Genomic DNA, 15,953 nt, shown 5'->3' with positions numbered 1-15,953 from the left:
AGATCGACAGATCGACACCTACCTTGCTGTACATAGTGGGCATGCCTCTTGTCGGCTAGATCTGTGATGATTCTTAGTTGTCCAACGCCTTTTCGCCTACTCGAGGTTTCATCATCCCTCAACTATTTTCCATAGTTGCTCACGACAGTAGAAAGCAAAGAGGTTCACAGTTTCCGAGAAGCTGGATCCTATAGCGAAGGGCCATAATAATATATCCTTGAAGTCACTTAAGTCAGTGGATTTCCCCTTTTGCGGCCAGTGTCGACGTTGTTCGTCTTTGCTTCACTCGAATACTTATAGACGTATACTTAAATACGTGCTCGCAACACCACCAGGCAGCATTCAGAATCGCTGCTGGCAGTGGCCATAATGTTTTGGCCCATCAGTGTCTGCACGAATTTCGATTCTCCACGGGCAGCCCAACAGAGGCACATATAAGTAACAGATATCGGCGATTTTTCATACACGTGTACTTAAATAATCACGAACACGCTCGTGTGCTCCATCCAGACTTCCTTAATACAAATCTGGTTCCAGGGAGTATCATTTCTGCATTAAAAAGGAAAGATAAACAATTTTAAACTGACGATGCTGATTTCTTGGGTAGCTTATTAAATCTTAAGGATAAACAAGTGATCAAATGGAAACACAGCATGAGGCATACCGAAGTTGTCTCGCATACACAGCTAATCTATCTACTGTCGTACAGAAATTTTCATTTCCACATTTCTCCTTCCTATTAACCTAATAGAATGTCAGTGATATGCGAAAAGTTGATAAGAATATACTAGGTATGAGTGGCTAAAGTGGACAAGGGCCAGCCCAGACAATGACACGTTTTATCTTGGGTGTGTAGCACGATGCGGAGAGTGGAAAATCTCTGTTTAAAACCTGGTTTTTAGAACAGGTTTTGTTCTCCAGTGTTGCAATCCCACTACTGGTGACAAACAAGGATGGCAGAAGATAGCTCGATATGCGGTATACACATCAAAGATAATTTAATCAGTGAATTAAAACCAAATAAACTATCCTAAATAAAGGATATCTCTCTAACGGAGCTCAACTAGATACAATTCAATGGCAGCCGTGAAATTTATCTGCATCTGCACCTATATTTCGCAACCCACCTTACGATGTGTGGCTGAGGATATTTATGATACAATCGTCTTTTACCCTTTCCCCTGTTTCCTTCGCAACTGGTGCACGGAAAGAATTTCTCTCATATTCTCGTTGTGGTATTTCACCATTTTTCTTTGGAAGGAAGTAATACTTTGCCCCACATTTCTTGCAACCTACGCTGTCGAAGTTCAACAGTACACCCCTCCGTGATGTGCAACACGTCTCTTGTAGTGTCTGCTACAAGAGTTTGTTGAGTACCTCCGTAACGTTGTCACACCGACTAAACGAATCAGCAACGAGAAACGTCGCGCTTTGTCTGACATTTCCAATGTTTTCTATTAATCCAACTTGTTGAGGGACCCAGGATGATGAGCAGTACTCGACAATAGGTCGAACCTTATAACCCACTTCTCTTCCTTAACATTATTTAATGAACCTCAATCTGGCATTCGCTTTTCCTAGAATTTGTCTTATACGGTCGTTCCACATTAGGTCGCTCTGTATGGTTACTCCTAGGGACTCATATTTCTTGTACTGTACTGCAGTGCCTGTGTTGTTCCAATGTACTTTACATCTAAAGGACATTGCAAAATATATTAAAACAACACACCCACTGCAGTACAGCATTTCATGCCTAATGCTTGGGCTTCGACGTTAATCATACATCTCTTCCAGAACGGGACTCACAGTACCTGTGCGAGCGTAGGATGTAGACAAAAGGGGTGACATATCGATGATTTTTTCTCTCCAGGGAGCGTGCTCCGGCGGCCGAGGCTGTCAAGGGGACCGTTCGCGTCAAACTGAAGATTCGGGTTTGAATCCCAGCCCGGTGGCACATATTACGTGAGCACACAGGCCTCCCATTTCATGATATTGACCATGATCATCATTGTTGTTGTGGTCTTCAGTCCAGAGACTAGTCTGATGCAGCTCCCTATGCTACTCTCTACTGTGCAAGCTTCTTCATCCTCGAGTAAGTACTGCAACCTACATTCTTCTGAATCTGATTAGTGCATTACACCTTGTGAAAGTGTTAAGTTGTGATGTGCTTGCTACTGTGTTCTGTGTGCCAGGCAACGAAATTACCAACAATAAAATGGAAGTAGATGCACTAGGAAAATGATCTAATCATGCTCATTACATTATTTACACACTAGAACGTATTTATCTTCCTGAACAAGCATCTTTTCGACACATAACCTCACTGGCATACACAGCAAAGGAAACTAACCTCACTTCAGATTAACTACAATGTAAAATTTACTGTAAATGCACTTGATGATGGCAGCATGCTGCCGAAATGCGCCTTGCTAATCTAGTAACAGATGACTCTTGTAGTATGTATTATTTCATAAAAATATTCCTTTCTGGTCAGAAGGTAGCACAGTGTCTCTTCTAGAACTGCAAAAATCTGTTGGGGAAAAAAATACTGTTTGGAGTCTATAAATATGACATGAATGAAACGAACGTTGTTCTGTTCCGCCTAATACTGAGTCGGTGTAGGGGCACTTGTACTGAAGCGTAAATGCTTAAATATCGAAAAACTCATTGCCAGAAAGTTAAATATCGTGTTGCAAGAGCACTCTTTCGGTTACCCTTAAAATCAATCGCCTTTATAAGGATTTTGGTTCAGGAATCATTGCTCTTGTTCAATTCCCAGTACTCTGCACTTTTTTGGCGATGCGTCCATGCGTATATACTACATACATATATACACACATGCATATATACCGCACCAAAGCCACTGAGTCACTTCTATTTACATCAGCATTACGACGCCAGAAATTCGCTACACAACTAACGTTTTCACATATTTTTCCATCAGGACAGCATTTAACTTCATTGTATTGTAGTGTTTCTCTTACAGTTAGTTTTAGTGCCAAAAACTTAACCATAATAGCTTAAGGATGAAAATTTTGGATCTCCAATGAATGCAGACAATTTGAGCAAAAATCTACATTAGCGGTCAATCAACAAAATAAATGGTACGGATGAGTTACCTAGGATATGGAATTAGCTACCCTTTCAGTACATTTAATTCCAGCACGCTAATGACATTCATTTACATACAAATTGCAACATTGATTGTCATTTATCCGCTTACATTGGAACCTTCTGTAGTAACTAGAATTTCGATTAAATTAAATATTTATAAACTCTTGGTTTTTATTTGTGAAACTGTTTTTCTTGCTTGCTGCTGAGGGAGCAAAGAGCATTACAGTATACCTACGTGATTCATTCAAATGTGTCTGTGCTTGAAGCAATATTATGAATAATAAAGGTAGCTTTTCCCCAAACATTCTGTAACGCTGCATCTGGACTAGTAAGAATACCACGAAAGATCTTGACACGAATTACGGTTGTCTATCGCCGAGAAGCGTTCGAGAATGAAACAACAGCTCAGCATGTGTCATTTGTACCATCAGGTATTCCCCTTGGGTTCTTTAGCAATTGTTATTCTTCGGCTCCACTTAATCTAATTACTATGGGGCACACTAGAATATTAACTTGATTCCGTGAGTGCTCTAATATCCAACATTTAAGGTAATGAGAACTTTGATTTCGTAAAAAATATTTGCTTAGTACCACTGCCTATATTTCTGTGCTGCATGATGATTGAACATGTTTTCAAGATATACAGGTTAAACAACTACTCTCCACTGAACCTAATTACAACCATTCCTCATTTTTATTCGTATTACTTGCTGTTGCTCCCTGCTGGCTGTAATTATCTAGCTGGAACTGAATTAAATTACAAGGGATCATCAGCTCGTTTACTAGAGAAGGAATTCGTTGGTCACATTTTTTAGCAATTCAGAGCTCACATTAATTTAACTGCGCTAGAGAGAATTAAATAAGAAGAGGTGCGTCTGTAGCATGTCCCTCCATAGCGACCACACCAGGAACGCTACCTGAAGAGAACAAAAGAGCTACGCGTAAGAAATAATTTACGCACGCGGAATTTTCAGCGAGTTGCGGTATTTTATTTATTTAAACGTATGGCTAGGGCCTCCCATCGAGCAGACCGTTCGCCGGGTGCCAGTCTTTCAATTTGACGCCACTTCGGCGACCTGCAGTCGATGAGGATGGTAGGATGATGATGAGGACAGCACAACACCCAGTTCCTGGGCGGAGAAAATTCCCCGCCCCGCCAGGAATCGAACCCGGGCCCAGAGGATTGGCAATCCGTCACGCTCACCATTCAGCTACCGGGGGCAGACAGTTGCGGTATTAAGAAGTATGCATTCTAGTTGCTCCTACTGGCTGTACGACACTTGACTCACTCTGGACTGGGACGAGATCTTGATCATTGTCATTTCCTGAAATGAAGGAAAAAATCAATAACCCATCAATCATCCATTTGTCTGCCCATCGCAACTTCATTTCCATTTCAAATTATATCTTCCACTCTAGTCTCGTCTCCTATCCAGTTGCTTCTTTAATTGTCTTTCCTGCCGGCCGCGGTGGTCTAGCGGTTCAGGCGCTCAGTCCGGAACCGGGCGACTACTATGGTCGCAGTTTCGAATCCTGCCTCGGGCGTGGATGTGTGTGATGTTCTTAGGTTAGTTAGGTTTAAGTAGTTCTAAGTTCTAGGGGACTGATGACCACAGATGTTAAGCCCCATAGTGCTCAGAGCCACTTGAATTGTCTTTCCTAGTTATTCCCGACATGAATTTCTGTATTACTTGCCGAGAAACTCTTAGTTAAATAGTTGTCGCATTAATAGGCCGTATCTCACTGCCTTAAATCAAAACTGGTAAGCCACACTGCTTATAAAGTGACGGTTCGGACGAAAAGTTCTATTTGGTTCACCCAAGCATTCCAGGATGCCGTTACTTTGTATCTGTACGTAATTTTTCAGACCTATTTCCCGCTTTTCCTATTAAGTTCTTGCATTCTTCGTCCAAGATTACTTCACTTGAGGTAAACATTGCGGCGCCATGGATAAAACAAGGCATGTTCTATTAACAAGCGTTTCTTTATCGTTTTCCCAGTTTATTTTTAGTAGTCCTGTAGGGCTCCTGAGAATTGCTTGGCTGCTAATGAATCTCCCCGCCTTACTTCTCAGTTCTTGATTTCTTGGTGAAGTCTAATGGTAGCCATAGCATTGATGTATTGATGTAAACAGTCCTCAGTGCGCTAACACTTCTTGCACCTTGGAACTGCAGCCTGTAAAATGGTTGGGATGACGTCATATTCCGATTATGGCTTTTTGGTAATCATCTAGGCCTTTTACAGTGTTAAAGTTCCGCTTACAGATGTGAAAACGTACGCTACAAATAATAAAATGCAACACTACCCATAGAAAACAAAGATATTTCATAGGAAGTAGCTGATTAAACGCGCGATACTAGTGGGTAGACAGAATTTGGAGGCAAGAGTAAAAGGGGGAGAGGCATATCAGAAAAAGAATTTGAAGATAGCGGAGAATTCACTATTGAGTATTGTGAGGCGTTACGAAGGTAGACTCTAAGAAGAAAACAAAAACAAAAAAATGGTGAGTCACAACAAAGGAGTTATGCAAATCAGTCACAATTGTAAACTTTCGTGGCTGATGGATGGATGTGCGACGCTGCAGCGCAATTTCACAGCGCAGATGGCAAGCATCGTAAACACGGGACATGTCGATACTAGGGCATAAAGTCTTCGTGAATTTCATTGTGTAAACTTAGTCGGACAGTAACTATGCCTCGCAGACAGGCGAGTGAATAATATACTTACAAGACACCGTCGAATCGCTCGAAATTTGAGTAGGAGCATTGCCACTTTTCGACTAAGTTGGCAGGATCAGACAAGCCATGGCTGAACACAGTTACGAAGGAAGCAGTCGACCTAGAGATACGACAGAAGGTGGGGACCGAGCAGTCCTCGGAGGGGCACCCAGAGCTCCGGATTCGACGTTATCATCGATTCAACGTGCAATTAGTGTTTCAGCAATCACAGGGACCATTAGTAGGCGAATCACAGGAAAGGGGCTGAGCACACGGCGCTCCTTGTGCCGACTGCTGTTGACCAACGGGCATGTTTCCAGTGGTGTCGCGTACATTCGGCCTGGAATCTCATTGAATGCGGTAGAATTGTCTTCAGTGATGAGTAACAGGCAGTAGTAGCCGACCGAAACAGACGCAGCAACAGGGAAGTAACTGCTTTTGTGACATTTACGAGTTGCTAACCAGGAACGAATTCTATTATATCATCTGTGTGCTTTAATAGTTTAGTTTCTTGAGTTTCTGCGTGCAAAATTAAAATCTAATAGCCACAGTTCTCGCGTTTTTGTTTTCGTCGGAAAGTAAACCGATATTGTGACATATTACAAGTTCCTAATCAGGGGCCAATTATTTAGTGCCAACTGAGTGCTTCGGTAGTTAGGTTTTTGAATAACTGCGTATTATTAGACACAGTTCCTGCGTTTTTGTCAGGGTCTACAGTAGAGTTGCGCAGCACGTGCCGATAGTCCGTTTATCTGCATAATTTCGTTTTCCACGGTCTTTAGTATGGACAAGGACTGCGATTTTTGTGTGTGGATGCGAGCCGAGTTGGTGACACTTCGCTCTGCTTCAGGCTGTGATGGCTTCGGTTACACAGCTTGAGGCTGCAGTGGATGGGCACCACTGTTGTGGGCTGGCCGTGGGGATCCAGCGGACGTCCAGCACTTCCGAGTCCTTTGACCGGTCCTCACCGGTGGCCAACCCAGTTACTGCTCGCACTGAGGTTGACTCCTCACCTGTGATCGAGTGGGAGGTCGCCCCAGGGCGAAGCAGGCGGTGAAAGACTTCCCAGGCGGCCGCACGTAAGGCCTCCCCGGTTGTCTGACAAACAGGTTCCAGGTGCTGTCTGTGGCTGACACTGTCGCTGAGCCACATGCTGTCACCTGTACCGTTTCAGAGGAAACCACTCAGCCTGCAAGATCCGGGCAATCACACAGGGGGGATTATTGATAGTTGGGAGCTCCAACGTTAGACGCGTTATGGGGCACCTTAGGGACTTGGCTGACAAGAAGGGAAAGAAAACTAGTGTGCACTCCGTGTGCATACCGGGTGGAGTCTTAAGATGTGGAAAGGGTCCTCCAGGATGCCATGAAGAGCACAGGGTGCAGCTAACTGCAGATGGTTGCTCACGTCGGTACCAATGATGTGTGTCACTTTGGATCAGAAGAGATTCTCTCTGGTTTCGAGCGGCTAACAGAAGTGGTAAAGGCTGTCAGTCTTGCTTGCAAGATGAAAGCAGAGCTGACCATTTGTAGCATAGTCGACAGGACTGATTGCGGACCTCTGGTACAGAGCCGAGTGCATGGTCTGAATCAGAGGCTTAAGCAGGCCGAACACAGGAAGAACGTAGATACAGGAACCATTGGTATAAGAATTGTTAATTGCCGTAGCTGTGTTGGGAAAGTACCAGAGCTCCAAGCGCTAATAGAAAGCACTGATGCTCAAATCGTTATAGGCACTGAAAGCTGGCTAAAGTCGGATATAAGATCAGCCAAAATTTTTGCGAAGAACCTAACGGTGTTCCGAAAGGATAGGCTAAACACGGTTGGCGGTGGCGTGTTTGTTGCTGTCAGAAGTAGTTTAACTTGTCGCGAAATTGAAGTAGATACTTCTTGTGAGTTAGTATGGGGAGAGGGCATTGTTGGCAACCGGAATAAAATAATAATTGGATCCTTTTACCGACCCCCCAATTCAGATGATACAGTTGCTGAAAGATCCGAAGAAAACTTGAGTTTGATTTCAAACACATACCCGACTCATACGGTAATAGTTGGTGGTGACTTTAATTTACCCTCGATATGTTGGCGAAAATACATGTTAAATTCCGGAGGTACGTATAAAATATCATCCGAAATTGTGCTAAACGCATTCTCTGAAAATTATTTCGAGCAGTTACTTCATGAGCCCACGCGAATAGTAAACGGTTATGAAAACACACTTGACCTCTTAGCAGCAAATAATCCTGAGTTAATAACGAGGATAGAAACCGATACAGGGATTAGTAAACACAGGGTTGTCGTAGCGAGACTGAATATTGTAATCTTCAAATCCTCCAAAAATAAGCGAAAAATATACCTGTTCAAAAAAGCAGATAAAAATTCACTTGACGCCTTCCTGAGAGACAATCTCCTCTCATTCCAAATTAATAATATAAGTGTAGACCAGATGTGGTTTGAATTCAAAGAAATAGTATCGGCAGCAATTGAGAGGTTGATACCAAATAAATTAACAAACTACCGAGCTGATCCTTCTTGGTACACAAAACGGGTTAGAACACTGTTGCAGAAATAACATGCCAAATTTAAACAGACACAAAATCCCCAAGATTGGCGATATTTTACAGAAGCTCGAAATTTAGCGCGGACTTCAAGGCGAAATGCATATGACAGTTTCCACAACGAAACTTTGTCTCGAAACCTGGCAGAAAATCCAAAGAGATTCTGGTTGTATGTGAAGTATGTTAGCGGCAAGAAACAATCAATGCCTTTTGTGCGCGATAGCAATGCAGAGATCCGCTGAATTACAGGCCCATATCGTTAACATCGATATGCAGCAAGATTTTGGAACATTTATTGTGTTCAAGCATTATGAATTATCTCGAAGAAAACTGTGTGTTGACACACAGTCAACATGGGTTTAGAAAACATCGTTCCTGTGAAACACAACTAGCTCTTTATTCATATGAAGTGTTGAGTGCTATTGACAAGGGATTTCAGATCGATACCGTATTGGCCGGTTGCGGTGGCCGAGCCAGAACACCGACATCATGTGACTGACCATTCGTCATCTTTACTTCGCTGTGCCGAGCGGTTCTAGGCGCTTCAGTCCGGAACCGCGCGACTGCTACGGTCGCAGGTTCGAATTCTGCTTCGGTCATGGATGTACGTGATGTCCTTAGGTTAGTTAGGTTTAAGTAGTTCTAAGTTCTAGGGCACTGATGGTAGCAGATGTTAAGTCCCATAGTGCTCAGAGCCATTTGAACCATTTTTGACTCCGTATTTCTGGAAGGCTTTTGACACTGTACCACACAAGCGGCTTGTAGTGAAATTGCGTGCTTATGGAATATCGTCTCAGTTATGTGACTGGATTTGTGATTTCCTGTCAGGGAGGCCATTGTCCGTAGTAACTGACGGAAAGTCATCCAGTAAAACAGAAGTGATTTCTGGCGTTCTCCAAGGTAGTGTTATATGCCCTTTGCTGTTCCTTATCTATATAAACGATTTGGGAGACAATCTGACCAGCCGTCTTCGGTTGTTTGCAGATTTCGCTGTCGTTTATCGACTAATAAAGTCATCAGAAGATCAAAATAAATTGCAAAACGATTTATAAAAGATATCTGAATGGTACGAAAGTTGGCAGTTGACCCTAAATAACGAAAAGTGTGAGGTTATGCACATGAGTGCTAAAAGGAATTCATTAAACTTCGGTTACACGATAAATTAGTCTAATCTAAAAGCCGTAAATTCAACTAAATACCTAGGTATTACAATTACGAACAACTTAAATGGGAAGGAACACATATAAAATGTTGTGGATAAGGCTAACCAAAGACTGCGTTTTATTGGCAGGACACTTGGAAAATGTAAGAGACCTACTAAGGAGGCTGCCTAAACTACGCTTGTCCGTCCTGTTTTAGAATACTGCTGCGCTGTGTGGGATCCTTACCAGATAGGACTGACGGAGTACATCGCAAAAGTTCATAGAAGGGCATCACGTTTTGTATTATCACGAAATATTGGAGAGAGTGTCACAGAAATGGTACAGGATCTGGGCTGGACATCGTTAAATGAAAGACATTTTTCGTTGCGACGGAATCTTCTCACGAAATTCCAAACACCAACTTTCTCCTCCGAATGCGAAAATGTTTTGTTGACACCGACCCACATAGGGAGAAACGATCAGCACGATAAAATAAGGGAAATCAGAGCTCGTACGGAAAGATATAGGTGTTCGTTCTTTCCGCTGTATACGAGATTGGAATAATAGAGAAGTGTGAAGGTGGTTCGATGAACCCTCTGCCAGGCACTTAAATGTTATTTGCAGAGTATCTATGTAGATGTAGATATCGCTTCGAACTGAGCCCCGATGACCAATGAAGGCGTGTCTGGAGACGCAATGGACAGCGGTGGGATAGCAACTGACTCCAGTCCGCCGTACGACTTGACATCCGGGAGTGATGGTCTGGAGTACCATTTCATTTCCTATAAGGACCCCTTTGGCTTTTCTTCCGCGGCACTATTGCAGCACAGTGGTTCGTCGACGCCCCTTTATGCTACCGTTCGTGGCAGACCATCCTCGGGTTACACTTCACGAGGTAATGACCACCCGCAAGCGACGAGCGTTTCTACTGCTTGTCCTCGTGCTTGGCAGTACATATCTTGGCGAGAAATTTCGCTAGATTTCTTCCCAGTTGAGAATGTTTGGAGCATTATGGGCAGGGCCATCCAGCCGGCTCGGGATTTTGACGATCTAACGCACCACTTGGACATAGTTTGGCACAATATCCCTCAGGATGATATCCGTCAACTCTATCAGTCAATGTCAAGCCGAATAAATGCCTTCATAAGGGATAGAGTTGGACCAAGGTGATATTATCTTGCTCAATTTGTGTAGATCTTTTTCTCGAATAAATTATCCAGTTTTTCTGAAATTGTAATTGTCTGTACACGTAAATTACTTCTGCCATTTTCCATCGATCCCATTCCTTCATGGTGCGTCTTAGAGTGTACATTTCCACGAGGTATGTTCGACTCTATGTGATATGCCGTACTTTAACTGCATTAAGAAGACAGGTAACCTATTTTTAAATTTGAAAGTCTGCCAGATGTTGACGTTATCGTCTAAACTACTTGCAGGAGAATAGGATTTTAGAATCTTTGTGATGATTTTACTTTAAAATGCTTTAATAAAAGCTGTTTTGAGCACAACTGAAAGATTTTAATTCCGGTAGCGCAATATGAGACGAAAGGGAAAGTATAAAGAAAAACTACTGTAGCTATCAGGTTGGGAAAGCAGTGCCACGGTTATGTAACAGCCATCGCGAGGAACGCGCGCAGTTTCTCCTGTTAGGGTGCGTTAGTCATTGGGTGCGTCCAGCGTGACGTCATACCTGGTGGGCTCGTCCAGGAAGAAGACTGGTGGGTTGCTGACTAGCTCCAGCGCCACGCACAGCCGCTTCCGCTGGCCACCCGACAGCCGCTCCGTCCTGGTGTTGCGGTGTTCCCACAGTCCCAGCGTCTCCAGGATCTCCTCCGTCTGCACAACAAAGGAGGAAGCGTCCGCGTGATTACTGTCCAGCTTAATTCTGCTGCGCGATAGCCGTATACAAAACAGAGCAGCGAAACAGCCAGCAAACAAATGAAGCTCAGTGAGCGCCTATTTGGATAATATTGTGTTGCAGATATCATTATCCTGATGATGACTGTCTGAAATAGAGACCGAAACGGTGAGATATGAAGTGATTTAATAAGTAATAAACGTAGTTATTAATTTACCTACGAAAGTACCTCAACAGAAATGGCTCTGAGCTCTACGGGACTTAACATCTGAGGTCATCAGTCCCCTAGAACTTATAACTACTTAAACCTAACCAACACAAGGACAGCACACACATACATGCCCCAGGCAGGATTCGAACCTGCGACCGTATCAGTCTCGCGGTTCCGGACTGAAGCGCCTAGAACCTCTCGGCCACCGCGGCCGACCGAACCGCAACAGACAAACACATAGTCACCCAAGGAAACATCATAGTAATACCACATCTAACACACACACTCATGACAGTTCCACTTATTTTTGTTATACACTGCGACAGCAGCACTCAAAGAGGACAGAAAGCTTTGGGTCTGAATACGATATCGGATGAGTGCCAGTAGTATAATTGATAATAGGGAGCGTGTGTCTTGCTATGAAAATCGACGCTAACTAAAAGAAACGATGCTATATTTGTCTTTCTTTAGATCCTTAAGTAACTTGGGAGATATGAAACGGTGCATTATAGGACAGATTATTTAAGATTCTTCTCTAACGTACAGATATTTACTGAACAGTGCAGTTTTCTTTTAAGAACAAAAAATGGCTAATAATCAGCAGACGGCCTGACCTTTTGGAGAAAGACGCCGTAAGTCTGCTCAATAACGTGAAGTTTTCGTCAGTACACTTCGCCAATCTGTAAAAGTGGAACGTAGGAACGTGGAATGCAATATCTACATTATTTAACGTACCAGACCGGTCACAGAAAGTGATTCTGTATTCAAACTTATTCCGGAATGCAATACCTACATTATTTAACGTACAAAATAAGCCACCAAGCTGAAGGTAAAACCACACTGACGCGATAATAAAGCGTCAAAGCAATAATTTTTTTTTTCTCAACAGAGCAGAAAACAATTCCACAATGGACATGTGTACTACAAACGGCAAGAATCTTAAACATCTTCGATTCCGAAGTAAAATTAATTACATTTCTAAAAATATTCGTGAAGTAGAAAGTCGAGAGAAGGGTAAGAATTTATCTTTTTTTATCCTGCTTTCAGCGGAGTAAGCTTCAATGACACGCATATCCGAAAGTTTTTCAATATGAATAAGTTGTAGCTTACTTCACTAAATCAGTGAGATTCGTCTCGCTTTATATTTACTTCAGTATCATTTTTTCTAGTGCTTGGAACGCAAAAATTTAACAGCTATTTCGATAATTATGTAGAAAAATAATTAGAAACTGGCATTAATGTTACTGCTGGCTTTTTCGCCACTAGGGGCTCCAGTGTTGTTCCATATGTCACATGGTAATAATTTTCACAGCAGTAAGTGTTGCGACTGTATATGACAGACAGTGGTAACCTTGTAACACAGTCTGTAGCCTTGATAATAGCTTCAATTCGACGAGGAAGAGAGTCCACAACATGCCACATCCAGAGGAAGCCATTCATTTATGATGAATACTATGGAAAATTAAATTTACTGGGATGTTGTTCATTACGTTTCACCCACTGTTTCTGAAAGCCCACTACGTTTCCTATGGACATATCATTGGATGATTTAGCGGGAAAGTCAAGGTGCGACAAGGTGCCTGAGCGTTCGTCGCACCAGGAGCGCAAGTGTGCAACTCTGTCAGTACGAAAGAAACATCCAGTTTCGCGTTCACTGTAATCTGAATGAGTAGGTCCAAGTCATGGTACGAAAAAACTCCAAAACATAACACAACGACCTCCAGCCTAAACTACACCCTCCACATACTGCGGATTAAATGCTTCGTTCGCCCTCTGGTGTCGATATCTTGTATCATCTGGAAAAGAAGCAATATAGCGACTCGTCGGCCCACACTATATGCCTCCGATCACCTGCTGCCCAGTTTCCGTTCTGGCGGGTCCATTAAAGATGTGCAGCTTCATTTTTGCAGCTTCGAGGTATGGTCTTTTTGGCGGTAGTAGAACACAAGTGTCAATTGCAGGAGGTTCCTTTTACAATGATCTGTCGGGAATTGGTAGATGTGGACCTGCCTTCGCTGACGGCAACGATTCTTGTGGGTTTTGAAGCGGATTGTCACTGACAATGTGTGATACACCAACAAAACGTGCAACTTCATTCGTGGTGCTGTCATGTGCGTGTGCAAACACAGTTGCTCTTTTCTGCCATTGTGTCACGTCTCCGTGTCGACCCATATAAACGAGTGGTACAGAATCATACACACACACACACACACACACACACACACACACACACACACACACACACGACTTTTTCATTGCTGTGCCATTGCAATGCCTTACGTCAGGGGTTCAGAATGACGAGACTACCTGGTACCCGTTCTACAGTGTAAACAATTGTCCAAACCGATCAGTATGGTCTCTTATGGTTTTCGGTGACATTTATTCTTCAGTGTCTTAGTGACCAACGTCTAGAGAGAGATGGCGCTGTCGTGAAAGTAATCAGATGACATTCTAAGCCGGGAAACCGACGGACGTTCAGCCGCCTTTTGGCAACTTTCACCTACGAAATGAGAACATTATGTCTTATGCGTCGGTTAATTACAGGTGACCATGCCCGCTGCACGTTATACTTTAAATAAACACGCTCAGTGCGAATATCTCGTCTTGGCTGTAGTATACAAAGTACACTCATGCTCATAAATTAAAGGTAATGCTGATACATGGTGAAACAACGCTTAGGTGCGCGGTTTGCGGGTTTAAATCACCTCGGGGTATGACCATGAGGTGCATTTGACCTGTAGTCGTCGCACGGTGGCGCTGGCAGCAGTCCACATACGCAGAGGTGTGTTGGTGCATGTCAGAGTACGCTGCAGCGAGTAAGTGTGCATAAGTTTTCAGACGTGCTAATGGTGTGTTGAAAATGGTTCAAAGAACACATACTGATGACGTTATAAGAGGTAGAATACTAGGGCGACTAGAGGATTGTCAAACGCAGAAGGTCGTGTGCCATAAAGTGTGATCTCAAGATTGTGACCACGATTCCAGCAGACAGGAAACCTGTCCAGGCGCTACAGTACGGGACGTCCACAGTGTACAACACCACAAGAAGACCGATAACTCACCATCAGTGCCCGCAGACGGCCACGGAGTACTGCAGGTAGCCTTGCTTGGAACCTTACCGCAGCCACTGGAACAGTTGTCTCCAGACACACACTCTACAGACGACTGAAGAGACAGGTTCATTAGCCTGGAGACCTGCCAGGTGCATTCCACTGACCCCTAGTCACAGGAGAGCCCGTAAAGCCTGGTGTCAAGAACACAGTACATGGTCACTCGAACAGTGGTCCCAGGTTATGTTCACGGACGAGTCCAGGTATAGTCTGAACAGTGATTCTCCCCGGGTTTTCATCTGGCGTGAACCAGGAACCAGATACCAACCCCTTAATGTCCTTTAAAGGAACCTGTATTGGGGTCGTGGTTTGATGGTGTGAGGTGGGATTATGATTTTTGCACTTACACCCCTGCATGTCTTTGACAGAGGAACTGTAACAGATCAGGTGTATCGGGACGTCATTTTGCACCAGTATGTCCGCCTTTTCAGGGGTGCAGTGGGTTCCACCTTCCTCCTGATGGATGATAACGCATGGCCCCACCGAGCTGCCATCGTGGCAGAGTACCTTGAAACAGAAGATATCAGGCGAATGGAGTGGCGTGCCTGTTCTCCAGACCTAAACCCCATCAAGCACGTTTGGGATGCTCTCGGTCGACATATCGCTGCACGTCTTCAAACCCCTAGGACACTTCAGGAGCTCCGACAGGCACTTGTGCAAGAATGGGAGGCTATATCCCAGCAACTGCTCGACCACCTGATCCAGAGTATGCCAACCCGTTGTGCGGCCTGTCTACATGTACATGGTGGTCATATCCCATACTGATGTCGGGGTAAGTGCACATGAAATAGTGGTGTTTTGTAGCACATGTGTTTCGGGGCGGTTTTCTCAACTTATCACCAATACCGTGGACTTACAGATCTGTGTCGTGTGTGTTCCATATGTGTCTACGCTATTAGCGCCAGTTTTATATATTGTCACGTTGTGTGGCACCACATTCTGCAATTATCCTTAATTTGTGAGCAAAGGTGTATTACACACATATGAAAATGTGTGACCGACTGGGACTCAGATCTGGATTTTCCGCTTTACGAGAACGGTAGCCTTAAGGGCTTCGGTTATCCGTGGACGCCTCCTGAGCTGACCCATGCCTCCATATGTCACAATGTCTGCATCCTTGTGCCACAGTCATTTTTGACTCGATGCTCGCAACATTACTGTGGATTCCAGCACCAGCGAAAGAGTGAGAGCGAGGCTAAAAGGAATCGTGGCCAAATGATGTTACCGTCTTTTGTTCACCTTGGCGA

The 15,953-nt window shown here is 43.8% G+C and overlaps 1 protein-coding gene across 1 annotated transcript in view; it reads right to left on the bottom strand.

The window, feature by feature from the left end:
- Window positions 1–15,953, bottom strand: part of LOC126175012 (ATP-binding cassette sub-family G member 1) — a 466,189-nt gene that overhangs the window by 184,141 nt on the left and 266,095 nt on the right. Inside the window, exon 5 of the mRNA XM_049921499.1 lies at window positions 11,218–11,363. Coding sequence (XP_049777456.1) covers window positions 11,218–11,363 — 146 coding nt within the window. The remainder of the gene's footprint in view (window positions 1–11,217; window positions 11,364–15,953) is intronic.

Source organism: Schistocerca cancellata, chromosome 3 (genome assembly GCF_023864275.1).
Source record: "Schistocerca cancellata isolate TAMUIC-IGC-003103 chromosome 3, iqSchCanc2.1, whole genome shotgun sequence".
In the NCBI taxonomy this organism is placed as follows: Eukaryota; Metazoa; Arthropoda; class Insecta; order Orthoptera; family Acrididae; genus Schistocerca; species Schistocerca cancellata.
The sequence above is the reverse complement of the archived record's forward strand: the minus strand, read 5'-3'. Positions and strand labels throughout refer to the sequence as shown.